At 33.5% G+C, this 14979-nt stretch overlaps 1 protein-coding gene across 50 annotated transcripts in view; it reads right to left on the reverse strand.

Moving 5' to 3' along the window:
• The window catches only part of PCM1 (pericentriolar material 1), an 80468-nt gene that overhangs the window by 63107 nt on the left and 2382 nt on the right, over positions 1 to 14979 (reverse strand). For 13 of the 50 annotated variants that reach the window (XM_072776148.1, XM_072776142.1, XM_072776132.1 and 10 more), the window contains 5 exons: positions 12561 to 12724; positions 5959 to 6076; positions 4211 to 4456; positions 2880 to 3149; positions 2047 to 2217 (listed from right to left, as the gene is read on the reverse strand). In XM_072776148.1, the coding sequence (XP_072632249.1) occupies positions 2047 to 2217; positions 2880 to 3149; positions 4211 to 4456; positions 5959 to 6054 (783 nt within the window). In that variant the 5' untranslated portion in view covers positions 6055 to 6076; positions 12561 to 12724. Of the gene's footprint in view, positions 1 to 73; positions 263 to 1741; positions 1859 to 2046; positions 2218 to 2879; positions 3150 to 4210; positions 4457 to 5958; positions 6077 to 6780; positions 6960 to 12560; positions 12725 to 14979 lie in introns of all 50 variants that reach the window. The other 37 variants (XM_072776112.1, XM_072776122.1, XM_072776121.1 and 34 more) reach the window with 8 other exon arrangements.

Raw genomic sequence — 14979 nt, forward strand, 5'->3', positions numbered from 1 at the left:
ATAAGGAAGAGGAAATGTGAACAAAAGAGGGGCTCATTTTAGAGACTTCCCAAATTAATATTGTGAAATATACCTTTGAGGGAAATCCACGTTTTCGGTTATATTTCCTATCAGGCCTCAGTTCCCTGTCACTCTGAGGAGGTCTGTCACCTTTCCCTTTTGGACTTGTGGTAACGTCAATGTCTGAAACCTGTTCTTGTGAAGCTGAATTCCCTAGTTTGTCCTCAATGCACGGCCGAATTCTCAGACTAAAAGATTCCTCCTTTATTAAATAGTGTAGCATATTAATTTCTTAACACAAACTCCTGTTTAACATACAAGCCAGCCTTGTGAATAAATACAAAAATTTTACCAGTCCATCTCTTTAAAAATCAATCCACCCTCCCCCAAGTGGCAATAAACTTAGACTTTTAAATTTCTGTAGACTAGACTAATGCTTACTATAATCAAGTATCATATTATATCCTAGGCAGGCAATTTCCAAACTATACAACTGAAGCACTTTTAATATTTATTCTGCTGTTATTAATATCAACTTTCATTATGTCATTTTATGCTTAAAAAAATTCTCATCATGGTGAACACTTTATATGCTAGTATATAAATCAAAATAATAAACTATACCATTTCCCACCCCTCCCCAACAGAATTCCTTTACCCACATTCCCCAACTCTTCCATTTCTGCTAGAATGAAATATGAGGAAAAAAATTATTCTCAGCACCACTGTAAACAGACAATTTCCCCACAACAGAATCTATTTTCAACAGTTGTTTGGATCAAGTCCTATGAATATCTATCTCCTGGTGAAAATATGTAGGAAAAAAAATTCAAATTTCCTCTTCAAATTAGGAAGGGCAGGGAAGAGAAAGGATGCAGGTAAGAAACTATGCAGGCCAATACTAAAAGGAAACAAACCCTCAAATTTCTCATGCTGAATGGTATTTTGGAACGTATCTCAGAAACAAAAGATATACACACATGGTCATCATTTCATAAGAAAAGCTTTACTGGTAATAGGTTTTGAAGTTTACTAGTGCATGGTTATAGTTGCACCTGCTAAAATAAAAACGCTTAGAAAGCATGTTTTGAAGCACACTACCTTCTATGAACTAAGTTTATTTTACAAAGCTTTCCTCAAAGTTCTGTAAATCCCTGATTATTTTTCCAAAAGATAGTATTTTGATAAAGTTCATTTTACAGAGTTAGAAATTGTGTTTTTCTCACCGTGAATAAATCATAATGTAAATGCTACCCTGTACAAACTTTATCTCCATATTTCAGGTCATCTAATTTTGCTACAGTTCAAAGCTAGCCCAAGGTGTGAAAAATCCTAGTGGCCTTCAAATGAGTCCTCAATAGCAAAAGAACTTGGACTCTTCCAAGAGACAATATACTTAGTAATGATACTTTGTACTTCTAGCTCTTATATCCATGATGAAGTTTAACTTTCCCAATGCTTCTTAAAATGAGTAAAGCTGTGCTAATGAAACCAAGAGATCTGCAAGCAGATCACAAATCATTAGATTTTCAAATCAACCATGAAAACATTTAATGTCACTAAGTAAAACTTTTATACTTCCACGTTTAAAAAGAATATATACAGCATTAACAATTTGAGGGTTTCTTCCCTGAAATATACTTTTCATTAAGGAATGCCTATAAAAGATATCCTCTTGAAAAATAGGGGAAAAGTTTAAATCTTCATTTCCAGCACTTTTAATTACCAAAAAGCCGCTTACCGTGGTATCTGAAGCCTCAGACTGCACATCTATGTTTAGCGATGTGCTCTCAGCTACAGAACCAGATCCCACAGCTGAATCTATAGTCCGAACATCCTCCTCCTCATTTTCTCTAGCCTGAAATATTTTAGTGGTATAAATCATACAACTATTAAAAAGGGCAAGAAAATGTTATAATGGATGGCACGATTTTTTGAAAACATATTAACTCCTCTGGGGTGGAATCAGAATGTCATCAGTATATGTATACACTAATAATACCAAAAATATAACTCAATATATCACTTAAAAGGTCCAAAACTTACAAGGATTTTTTGAAGAAATTTCATATATGACTTTTCTTGTTCTTTAAGGTGATCTATTAGATGAGTAAGGCGCTCAACATTAGCAGATCTTTCATTTTTCTCTACAAGATCTTCCCGCATGGAACTAGCTTTAGTAATATAATCACGAATCTGAACGAGCCTGCTTACAATCTGCATGAAAAACATTTGGGAGTAAAAAAAAAAAGCATGAAAATAAAGAATATGTAAAACTGAACATAATGCATTTCACAGCAACACTTCTACATATTTTTTTATTTCAAATATAGTAACCAAAGATGTGTCTAGGTTTTATCATTTGAATTCATACATGGAAAAGATCTGAATCATATTTAGAATTTAACCAAAAAAAACTGTGAATTTAAAATTTTCAATAAATAAATTTCACAACTGGTTTTAATTTATATTACCTAAAAAATTTTATTTACAGAACTGCATGCCTTTAAACTGCTACTGATGTAAATTTTTTCTCATGTTTACTTTTTCCTTATAAGTATAAATACTTTTTTGAAAGTATTTATAATGATTTAAGAAAATTCTTACAACAATTACTCACATTGTAACTCCTCTCTACTAAAAATTGGCAACACAGACATTGGCAGGTAAACAGAAGATTTTAATTTACAATATGCCATTTCTACAATCATTTTGGGTAAAAAGAAATTTATACTAGATTGAATAAATCTGAGAGATTAATGAGGAGAGTCTGGAAATACCTAACTAAAATTCCTATGTGCATAACTCAATAAAAATTTCTTAATATTTCTGCTTTGAAGTTCGTGAAAGGAGAAAGAGTGAAAGAAAACATTTTTCACCTGGCTGCTCTCCATTGCAGGCTCTCCTCTTCCATCTTCTTCAGAGACTTGACAGTTTTGCAAAAGATCATTACTTAAAGCGGAAGCAAACAACTCTTTACATTGTGTTGACCCAATCATTTCTCTCTTTGGAGGACTTATAGCAGCATCTTTGCTCTTGTTAGTATTAATCTGCATAGGTAAAAAGTTGAAGGGCTTTCGGTTCTCACTAAGCTGACGTTTGTTGTTAGCAGCTGTTGCTCTCCCTTGAGAATCGCTTCCAATGCTTCTCTACAAATGAAAAAGAAACCAAATCCCACAAACATTAATTTTTCAACAATGAAAAAAAATGCCAATGTTCTTAATTAGTTTCATCATCAGATATTGATTCAGGAAGTAAACATAAACAGCTCTGTCCAAAGATTCAAAAAAGATTCAAATCTACAAAAAAGTCTTTTACTAAAATATCAAAATTTGATCAACAACTCCTCTTATTCCTCATTTTGTCAGACATAATTCAACTGATGAATATGAGGAAAATCAATCTAAATGAAGTACCAGGACTACGAACTGTATTTATAACTTACATTGCTAATCATACTTGTTTACCAAATTCTGTATGGGCTATGGACCCAATGAGTAGATCATAATATATACATTAGCATTAGAATCTCTCTAGATGAAGCACTGCCTGAAAAACTGCTCAGCTCAGTGCCTGGTATGTAGTAAATGTTCAGTAACTGGTAAATAGACAACTAAATGGCAGATGATGACCACCATCATCGTACCAGACTTGAACATAGCTTTATGCATATTTGGTAAACTGTTTCTCTCTCTAAAGCACAGATGTTGACAATAAAACATCTGTTAAGAGTTCATTATCATATCCATTTACTTTTAAGTTCCAAATTTTATTCCAGTGATTATAAAACCAACCAGTTTTATTTTAAATTTGAGGTAATCAAAATTAATTAATTAATTAATTAATTTGAGGTAATTAGAACATCCCACACTTAGCCAATGATAAATATTCTAAACTGGATCTTCCCTGTTGCTTAATAGCAATCTTACTCACTAACATGTAAAATTTAGTTTCATGATGAAATGATTTACATTAGTCATAGAGTAGTAGTAATAAATAAAATCACAAAAGAGTTGTCCTTAGCAAGTTTAGAAACAAAACCTTTGCTGTCCCAAAGCTCATAATACCACCACCACCAATTAAAATTCTTTCCATATATGAAGAAATTAAGAATAAGGAAATAAAGAGCTCACTTTTTATTATTAAATTATTAAACCCATTCTAAATATTTCCCATAGTTATAACTTCATTTTTAAAATGCTTCACAAACCTGATCTAAATCACTGAAGTTTATCCGCTGTTTAAGTTTCTCTAGTTCGGCCTGCTCTGGGACAGACATCTGAGTCACATATCTACTATGTGGAAACGAATGTGGAGTCTTTGTTCTTCGCCTTCCCACTCCTGGTGATGACTCCGGAGAAATATCATTAGTTACCCTTTTATCACTTTCTACACCAAACTTTTTCTTATTCTTTTCTGATGATTTATTTGCTTTCTTCTGTTGGCCACCCCAATCCTTTAAAAAAGTAAAGGCACAGGTTAATCCAGCCTCTGTCAAACCAGAAAAGTAATTTTATATGCTTAAAAATTTGTAGTCAGTCTTAAAGATAAAAATGACAAAATATTTTTCACATAAACATATAGCCTCACAATTACTTACTTCTACTACTGTGTTTTCTTTCCCCCCGTTACATCTAACCTAAACTTCACAGATGGTCCTTCAGAAAATAATTACTTTCTATCATAGATTTTTAACAAACATAAATCCCAAAATCCAACCATAGACTCAGTCTGAATATTTTCAAAAGCATTTTCTAAAATGGCTACCTACTATTTATAAATTGGATAGTGAAAATAATTATAGATACCTTTACTGGCTTCCTTTAAAAACAGTGTATAAGAAGACAGATCTAGAATCAACCTGGATCCTAAAGTAATTATTGTTATCTATCTGAAGAAATGCTCACTGTGTGACCCTCGGCCATTTACTTAACTTCCCATAGTCTCGTTTCCTAATCTCTAAAATAGTGACACCTTTAAAACATGATTAAAAATGACATTTATAAAATATCTACTAGCATGGTGCCTAGCATATAGTAACCAATAAACAGAACTATTCTTACTTTTCATAGACAAGAGTGTACTATATAAGACCTGACATGAAATAACAAAAACGATTCATGTTTTACCAGGAAAACATTTTTTTTTTTTTTTTTTTTTTTTTACTTAGTTATACCCACATAACCTAGATCATTCAACAAAAAGGTCTATATAAATTCTTACCTTACCCATATTGAAAGAATTGTTTAGTTTTACTACCGTACAACGCTTTGGGATATTCTCCTCATTTATAACACAACTATTTCTCTAGGAACTGTCCGCCCACCCCAATCCATGTTTGAGTGTTCTTTCCAACCTGTTGTTCAACTTACCCTACCCCTTCCTGGCCACAGATGATTGGAAAAGAGATGCATAATCTCTAATCCAAAGTGGGATAATCATACTTTAAAATTTCAAATTGGAACTAAAAGATAACTAGTCAGTATATAATTGTAGTGATAACTGAAAAACTTTAGAATGAAAGGTCAGCCATAGTACACTATATAAACCAGAGAAGAGAGAAAGCTGGTGTGCAAAAAGAAAGTTATGTTAAGCAAAAGCACACAGAAGCAAAAAGTCAGGGCAGTGAAAGTGCAATTCTTGACAATTTTCTAGTTCCTTTTTCTAACCCCTTCCTAAAACCCAGCTTCATTTAATTAACTTGTTTTCCATAAAACATCTTTATACACTTAGAATAAACCTCCTTTTTGGCTTAAGCTAACTTGGGTTGATATCTGTTACCTGCAAACAAAAATGTCTTCAACTAGTTTAACAAACAGCTCAGGGTTATTTAATGTCTTGGTCAAAAAGAAAAAAATGTGTTTATAAAATGTCTAAGTGAATTTGATTTGGCTAAGTCAGGGGAAAGTTTCGTTTTAATATTAGTAATTATGACACACCATCAATAAATTATCATACCATATTGTTGAGTCGGTCATCAACACCCTCATTGCTCCAGTTTGGTAAATCCTGATCATTTATGCCTTCTTCAAAAGGACCTCCTCCTGTGGCCATCCTAGTTTTACCAATTAATTTTCTGTAAAATAAGTGAAAACATCTTTAACATATAAAAACAAACTAATTTTTAAATCATCTCCTGAAACTTAGTGATATAAAAGAATCTCAAAAAAAGTTTATGCAATAAAAAGTGGTAGTATCAACCACATATAGACAAATCAATTTAGCTGCCATATACACATTATGATTGACTAAAGTTAAGTTGCTGGAGTGATGGAAAGGGGAAGGAAAACTTCAAAATACCTACTATGTGTATTGGCCTGCACGCTTTCCAGGCTATTTTATTTAGTTAATTGAACACAGTCTTAAAAGGCAGAGCAATGATCATGTAGAAAAAAGTTTATAATGGCTTGAACCAAAACAGCTCTTAGGGAAAAAACCTAATACTCCCAAAGACCTGGGAATTTGTTTGGTGTCAAAGTTTCAAAGAGGGTAGAACTGCTATGCATAGAGAAAGGTTTGGTTTTAACAGGAACATATGGTAAGCAAGATAAAGAGAAGGCAGGGAGAGAGAAAAGCAGGCCTAGGTGGGTGAATGGGCAAAAATACAGTGGCCTAAAATATTTTAGAAAAATGTTGCCTACTGCTTTAAATTGTATTGCTTCTACCTCAGTTTTGCCTAAATCTTGAATGGTCTAACAAAGTCGCAATTTCTCCCCACTATAACAAAACAAAACATACTAAGAATTTTGTGAATATCAAGGAAGGTACTGAATTTCATACCTGGGTCAAAGAGATGAGAAACAGAAAGAGGAATGGTAGAAACAGACATTCAGAAGCAGAGATGATCAGCAGAAATGAGATTTCTACATAACCTCGTGGAGGACTGTGGCTTTGCACTGGATGTGGAACTGCGCAGGTTGGAGAAAGACTGAGTGAAAGAGATGGGAAGATAACTTTATCTAGAATCCAAGGGGCAGAGAAAGCCATTAGTATGGTTATAACAGGTTTCTGATTTTACAAATAACACTAATACTCAAAGAGGTTAGATAATTTTGCCAAGGTCACTCAGCTAAAAATGTCAAAAGAAATTCATATCCAAGTTGCTTTGACTATAAGATCCTAACTTATCCCATTCACTAGAGAAAAAATTAAAAGCATTACCACCCATGACAAATTAGGAATTATCTATGTTCTAATGCTAGAATATCTACTAGAATAATAGATATGCATAGAGTAATAGATTACAGAGTAATCAATAATAGAGTACAGAGAGGTTAAATTTTTATCTCAAAAAAATGGTGATAAAATTCAACACTTAATTTGGGAAAAAAAAATTTTTTTTTTGGAAAATTTTTTTAAAGTACAAATACACTGATGCTTCCTTACAGTTATATGTATTATTACACTATTTGTGGGTTTTTTTAATGAGCACATATTACTTTAATAATCTTCTAAGGAGTTGAAAAAAGTATACTTTAAACCAATAGCCAATAATATTAAAATAAGATAGTAAGGACATCTCTATTAAGATAAAGACCAAAATAAGAATGGCACATATCAGTTATTTAGCATTGTTTTTAAAGTTCTACAAAATGGAAAAATATGAAACAGAAATATTAACACTGAGAAGACGAAAGGTGGTATTCCTAAAAAATATGCATTAAAAAACAGAGAATGTCAAAATATCACCAGCAAGCACACAGAAAACATACTGGAGAAAAATGGTGCCACTTGTAATAGTGACAAAAAAAAAAAAAAAAAGAAAAGAAAAGAAAAGAAAAGAAAACATCTAGGAATAATGTAATTTCACCCCCCCAAAAAACACCAGTAAACTATAAAACAGCGTAAGGGAAAATTCACTAAGTAGAAAAATAAACTATCTTCCCTGATGGGAAGACAAATATTATAAACATACCATTTTTTCTAAATATGGACTTAATGAATTCCCAAAGGGATTCTTCTTAAAATGTGACAAAACAAGTCAGTATAAAAAATTTAAATATCTGAAAAATAAAAGCAAAAGTAGCAATAGAGGTTGGGAGGGTAGAAAACTAGTCCCAAGAGATATTCAATCATACTGAGTAACTAAATGATTAGATTAGTATTAGTTCCCCCACGAAATCCTGAAATATACCCAGTTAGAAAAATGTAATGAGGAAAAATCATCGTAGCGAACACCTATTTTGTTCACTATATGCTAAGCACCATGCTAAATATTTTATAAGCATTCTGTCATGTAATCCTCATAAAAATACTATGATGTAGGATGATACAGGATTATTCAATTATTGAGACAATTTGCTAACAATTTTGAAGATTAGAGATTTCATATAGCATTTCTCAACTAGAATCCTTCATCTCAAATACAGAACACAGAAAAATGAGCTCAGTAACAATTTTTTTCAATTCTTCAAGGATGGTACATACCCAGTACCATTCCAGACATAGAAGAGGTTTTAATCCACAATAAACAGTAGATGCCTTAAGAGCTTAATACCCTCCCAGTTGAAAAAGGCTGCCTTGTACCAAACACCAAGAGAGTAAGTAGATTAAAAATAGATAAGGAAGATTTAAAAAATCAAACAACAGACAGACAGGAAAACAGGATGGGACTTAATCAAAATCTTAAAAACATGGAATGCAGAAATAAAAGGGAAAAGGTTTAACAGATTTTTTTTTTCGCATAAAAGTAAATCCTACGTTTGTAAAGAATAGTAAATGATAAAACAGGAAAAATCTGAAAGAATGTGAAACATACTGTCAATATCTTTACCTCATAAAGAATTCATGGGGGAAAAAAACAAAAATACATACACATACACACACACACACGCACGCACACACCCAAACCCAAGACAGACAAGTATACACAGGTAATTTAAAAAAAGTCAGTAAACAGAAAATGATAAAAATATTAATAATGAAGTCCAACTGCAAATTAAAATAAGGGACCATTAAATTTGCTACATTACACGTACTTTCTAGTCCTGATGACAGCAAAGGGAAACGAATTCTCAGTCACCGTGGTGGTGAGAGTGTAAACTGGCATAACCTTTCTGCAAAGTATTTTGGCAATACTGCATCAAGACCTAAAACTGAGTTTTGACCCAGTAATTCTCTCTCTCCACAGCTAATACAAGAAAACAACTTAAATATGGGGGGGAGAAGGGACTACAATGCAGGACTACGCTATAATTGGGCTAAACTGAAAACAAACTAAATGTCAAACAATAGGCTGGATGCTATTAGACAAGAGTACCCTTCAAAATATAAGTATGAAGGCTGAACGATATTGCCTGTTTATAAAATCATAGAGTATAAAAGGAAAAAAAGAAATGTAAAATTGCATATAGATTAAAAAAACTAAGAATACATACTAAAGTGCTTACATGAAAGCAACTGTTGGTTGTGGGGGTAGGAATGTGGTAATTTTTCCTGTCTTCTCATATATTTTTAGTAATATTTTGCATTATTTTTTACACTAGAAATATATTTAAGAACTTTACAAAATAATTGATATCCATAGAGGTATGTCCAGTGAACTGAAATGACATTTAAATGAATCATTTTGCACCTATTTCCAAGATTTACCAATGTATTTTATAATATTAAAGAAAAGGTACTGCAGAAATTCCATATGCAGTAGAGGCAATACCATCTTCAAAAGTGCTAAAAGCTAACTGTAAAATGTAAGTTAAATGGAAAATTATTAAGATATTCAAGTAAAACTCCTACATACCAATTTTTTCCTAAAATAGTGTATGCTAACGCTTTCTATTAGTAGAGTAATAAAATTTACTTTAAGATAAATTAAAAATGTATCTGGAGAGAGAATGGTTTACATTTTATTTTTATATTATGATGAATTTCCCTAAATGAAGAGCTTCTTCTAAGAACCTATTTATAGGCTACATGACTGTGAACACTATTAAGGTTAAGTTTTTAAAATAGCTTATAAACTAAATATTAGTTTGGGAAAAACAGGTCAAATTTCTTAAAAATCTTTTTAAAGACTATTTACTATGTAAAGTCTATTGAATTTACAGAATCAAATAACTGTCTATAGCTACACTGTGATGAGATAAATACTCATGAGGATAGAATAGTGACTTACTGATACTAAATGTGTTTAAAAGGCACACTCCTAAAAAATTTTTTTCAAGTTAAATAAAATAAAAATAAAAGGTATATTCCTATAGGAGTATTACTATGAAGCTAAAGAAATAATAGCATGTATATCAAAATGATAACAGCTGATTTACCTAAGAGGGTAAATTAACTCCCCCTATAAAACACAGGCAAGGATATTTCTCTTCTTCAAGCCAACTTCTCTAACCACCTTCAAGTGACCTTTAGAAATGATGCCTGTTTTTTTTTAAGATTTATTTATTCATGAGACTGAGACATGAGACAGAGAGAGAGAGACAGAGACAGAGACACAGGCAGAGGGAGAAGCAGGCTCTATGCAGGGAGCCCAACATGGGACTCGATCCTGGGTCTCCAGGATCACACCCTGGACCGAAGGTAGCACTAAACTGCTGAGCCACCCGGGCTGCCCCGATGACTGCCTTCTAAATTTTGTTCTGTAGACACATTAATGTTATTATTCAAATAGTCTGTTATTATTTAAACTATTATATGGGACGACTTTTAATAATCAAAATACTAGGTATGTAGACAAGAAGACCAATTCAAGTAGGCTTCCAATGGTAGAATCAATAGGACTTCGTGATTATTATGTGGGAGATGAGGCAGTGAGAAAGCTGTTCAAGGTTGAGTCCTAGGTTTTGAGCTTGAACTGGGTGTATGATACACTCACAGTGACTGGAAAAGGAACAGGTTTTTGTTGAGAAATTATGAATTCAGTTTTAGCCATGCTGGGTTTGAGGTGAAATCTAGGCTAGAGAGAGATATGCAACTCATCTACTAAGAAAGGTACCTGAAGTGGTACAGCAGGCACAGGGAGGAGAGAAGAGTAAGACTGTGCCCGGAGGGACACCGATATTTAACAGACCAGAAAATAGCACTAAAGAAGGTAGAAAAAGATAGGAGGGAAACCAGGAGAGTGGGTGAAAATGTACAGAGGAGGTTATTGGTAAGAATGCCAGATGTTACTCTGTCACATTAAAAAAAAAAAAAAAAAAAAGTACTGGTAAGTGTCAACTTGGATTTAGCAACAAGGAAGTTACTAATGACCTTGGTACAAGCAATTACAGCAGGGTGAGGAGGGTCAATCCATTAACTGGAAAGCACTTATTGATGGGAAGGGGCAAAAATAAAGGTCACTAGGTAATTTTTTCAAGGAATTAGTCTGTGAAGGCAAACAGGCAGAGAAGGGTATGAAGAAAGTTTTGTTAAAAGCATGTTTAAAATTTGTTTGCCAGGAGCTAGTAGAGAAAGATCTTGAAGATGCAGAAAAGAAAGGAGATAGTATGTGGCCTCTGAAAAAGCGGGAGCAACTGGGACTCAGGGTGTTAAGAAAATGACTAGCTTTAGACAGAGGAACACCTCTTTTGTTGAACAAAAGCAGGACAGATGGAAGTAGATAGAGGCTAGTCAGCAGATCTGTTGGCAGGAAGCTGAGAGAGTCTCTAAGTGACGTGAAGTAGAAAGAGTTGATTCTTAAATGTGAGGGTGAGACAGCAGTGTCGGAGATGTGAGAGGAGTAAAGGAGAATGGCTGTGGGCAACACTAAGGACTCGGGAGAGCAGAGAAATCACTAATCTGCAGTGTGGATTTCTTTTCCCCAGCAGTGCTCAAAAGTATTCAAAGTATTCAAAGGATAGAAATACTCCTTTGAATCCATTCAAGGGGTGGAGAGAGATCTTGCCAGGCAGATTTATTAGAAAAACAATAAAATGGAAAAGCTGAAACCACTGGTAAACAATTAGCGTAACGGATGGAGAGGAGTATGGGAAGAACTAAGGATAAAAGTTAGATTCTTCTACTTTAAACAAGCACTTTTACCCATCCTATGACCTACTAAACTAATTTGCAACTAATTAAGTTTCATTTAGCTATTTTTGAGAGCCTTATCTGGCTCCCTTTTCTCGCAAAGGTACAAAATGCAAAAATACTATGGCATTTACAAACTTTCCATGACTGATCTTATTGAAGAAAATCCTGCCGCAGGACTCTTACCATAGAAAAGTGTGTGTGTGTGTGTGTGTGTGTTCAATTACAGTATTAATTGCCACAGGAATACCTATGACTGACCTAAGGTTAATCTTTGAAATAAGAATATAAAGAAAAAAATAATTAAGTAGAGAAAAAAATGTTATTTTTCTAAATTCTTTAAATTCAGATATTATCTGTGAAACGGCATTAAATTACTCTTAACCATCTCTGGAAATACCATCTTGACGACTGTAAATGAAGATTTCAGAAATACTCATCCAAATAATAATGTAGGAAGTACTGTTTTTTTTTTTTGTTTTTTTTTTTTTTTACTCAGAGTCACAAAAATAACCAAAGGTGGTACTTTATATATCGGCACAAGTTTTCTAAAGTTTGCATTATTTGAAGTACTTCTTTTACTTTATTTTTAATTATAAAAATACCTGGTACACGGTTTTGAAAGTCTTCATACAGTGTCCAAGTGTATTAAGCACTTTTAATGGAAACTGAGAAGAAAATGAGTAAGTATTTAGTTTTAGGTGTTGTTTAGTCAGTTTCATTTGAGGAACTTCTCAATTTCTTCTCTGTGCTTAAGATGGTCAAGTACCTAGAAAAAAAAAAGAAAAAAAAAAAAGGATTAACACAGGATCTTCCCCACAGCACTTTCAATTTGAGACCCTCTAGACTTTCCAGAACTTAAGATATCTTGGTAATTACCCTCTTCAAATTAAAAAAACAAAACAAAACAAAACAAAAAAACCCTGTTAAGACATTGAGGGGAGGATAAAAAGACTAACAAAACATAACATTCCATTTGAATCAATAAAAACCATATCAGAACTATGTACTAATTATTGCATCAGGTCTATCTCATGGTATAGTTATTCTGTGTAGAACATTTCACATCAACAAAATATACACGTGCTCAGAGAAGTGAGAACAATGAGGTGAATTAAATTCTGCTTGCTAAGACATCTCCCTCCCTACAACTTATATTCAAAGTCTATCACTTCCTTGTCATGGGTTACATATAACACCCAAATAAATCTGCAGGCCCTGCTATCGCCATTAACCTGGAATCTCAGTCTTCACTGCCAGTCCCATACTCACTGGTAACAGCTTCCTATTATCCCCTTCCACTAGAGCATTACAAACTTCCATACATCCCCCATCTGTCCCCCAACGTTCCTCCTATTTCTTTAGGTTCAATATAATTCCAAATCCCTCTAAAATCACTATTTCCTCAGCAGGAAATCCTTTCTAAAAGGAGTTCTGCTCTTCCTAGTCCCTCAGATTCACAAGGATCACATTTACCATTCTTATTTAACTAATGCTTCATCTTCCTCTTCTGAACAAATTAGTCATCAAAATCTCACCCCCCTACCTTGGGTACCACTTCCTACTATCCTCTCCAAGACAGTCTTGCACTTTTCTTGGTAACAACTGGCTCGTGGTTTCATCCTCCATGTCATTTCCTACTTTCCTGATTTTTCTAAGACTGTAAATTGAGATCTAATGTCTATCTCATCTTCTCTATTCCAATACAGTTTTCACTCTGGACTGGCAATTTGTTCAAGGTCCTGAAGTTCTGAAATCCTTCCTTCTGATTGTTAAGTCCTAGCATTTCACTTTCTTACTTGGTCATTCTCCCTGAACCTGCTCTTGGCCCTGCTGCAAACTTCCAGTCCCTTGGTCATTCTTCCTTCCAGGAACCCATTAATCCCTTGCTTCTTTACTCAACCCCATACACAAGCCCAAGTAAGTCATTCCAAAAATGCCTTGCAAACATCCTTGACTTCCTCACTGATTTAACCGTCCTATCAATTCAATTCTGGATAAACCCCACTACCTGCTCTTTGCTTCTACTTGCAAACTGTCAGAGAGCAGAAAAATAGTTATAAAATGTCATTGGCTATGTTCACTATTAAGGTACACTATATCATACTGCACACACACAAATGAACACTTTCAAAACGTAGATTTATTCGATAAGGCACCTTGCCTGTTTTGCTCACTACCATATCTCCAGTACTTTACAGTCATTAAGTCACCCACTGTAGGCACTCAATTAAATTTGTAAGATGAATGTATTACAATGTACTCTGTTGGCTTCTAAATGAATCCCCTAGTGTGATTTCTATTTTTCCCAAGTGTCAAATAAACTTGTCTCTTTTACAAATGGTCAAATCCTCTAATGAGAAAATCAAGGCCTTCTAAAGTGAGTTAACATAATTGCCCTATATTTTTATTCCATCTCATACATCTTTCATAATGTGTCAAAAAATAATTATTTATAACTGGTTTTATAATTCTTTTTATTTTACTAAATGCCTGCTGTATCAAGAACTCTAATACGCAAACATTTGACCTTCCCTGAGTTCTATTTTTCTTGTCCTGTTAGTCTTCCAATTAAAAAAAAATACTGAAAACTGTAATAAAGAGATAAATCAACTGCCAATCTGTACTTTCTCACGTTAGCTTAGTTCATAAAGGAACAAAGGACTTATCTGCTTTCCTGGAAAGCAAAGATATATTAGATTATATTTTGAAAATGGGTTATCTTAAAATTTCAACAGTGGACTTAAATTCAGACTCTGACACTTCTTAAAAGAGCAATTACTTCTTAAACATTTAACAAAAATTTCTTCTGATCCTCATCCATGAATCATTTAATTTCTCAGCTGCCCTTGGCAAATAACTACTTAACTTCCCTCTGAACTTACATGGACATTTTTTGCTGGTCAGAGTATCTGTACATAACCAGCATTTGATAATGCACTGTGCATAAAAACTTTAATTCTAGACACCTAAAAGAAAAAAAAGCAAAACTTAAATCAAAAGTGGATGTAACAAGTTCAAGAA

The sequence above is a fragment of the Canis lupus genome, chromosome 15 (assembly GCF_048164855.1).
Source record: "Canis lupus baileyi chromosome 15, mCanLup2.hap1, whole genome shotgun sequence".
In the NCBI taxonomy this organism is placed as follows: Eukaryota; Metazoa; Chordata; class Mammalia; order Carnivora; family Canidae; genus Canis; species Canis lupus.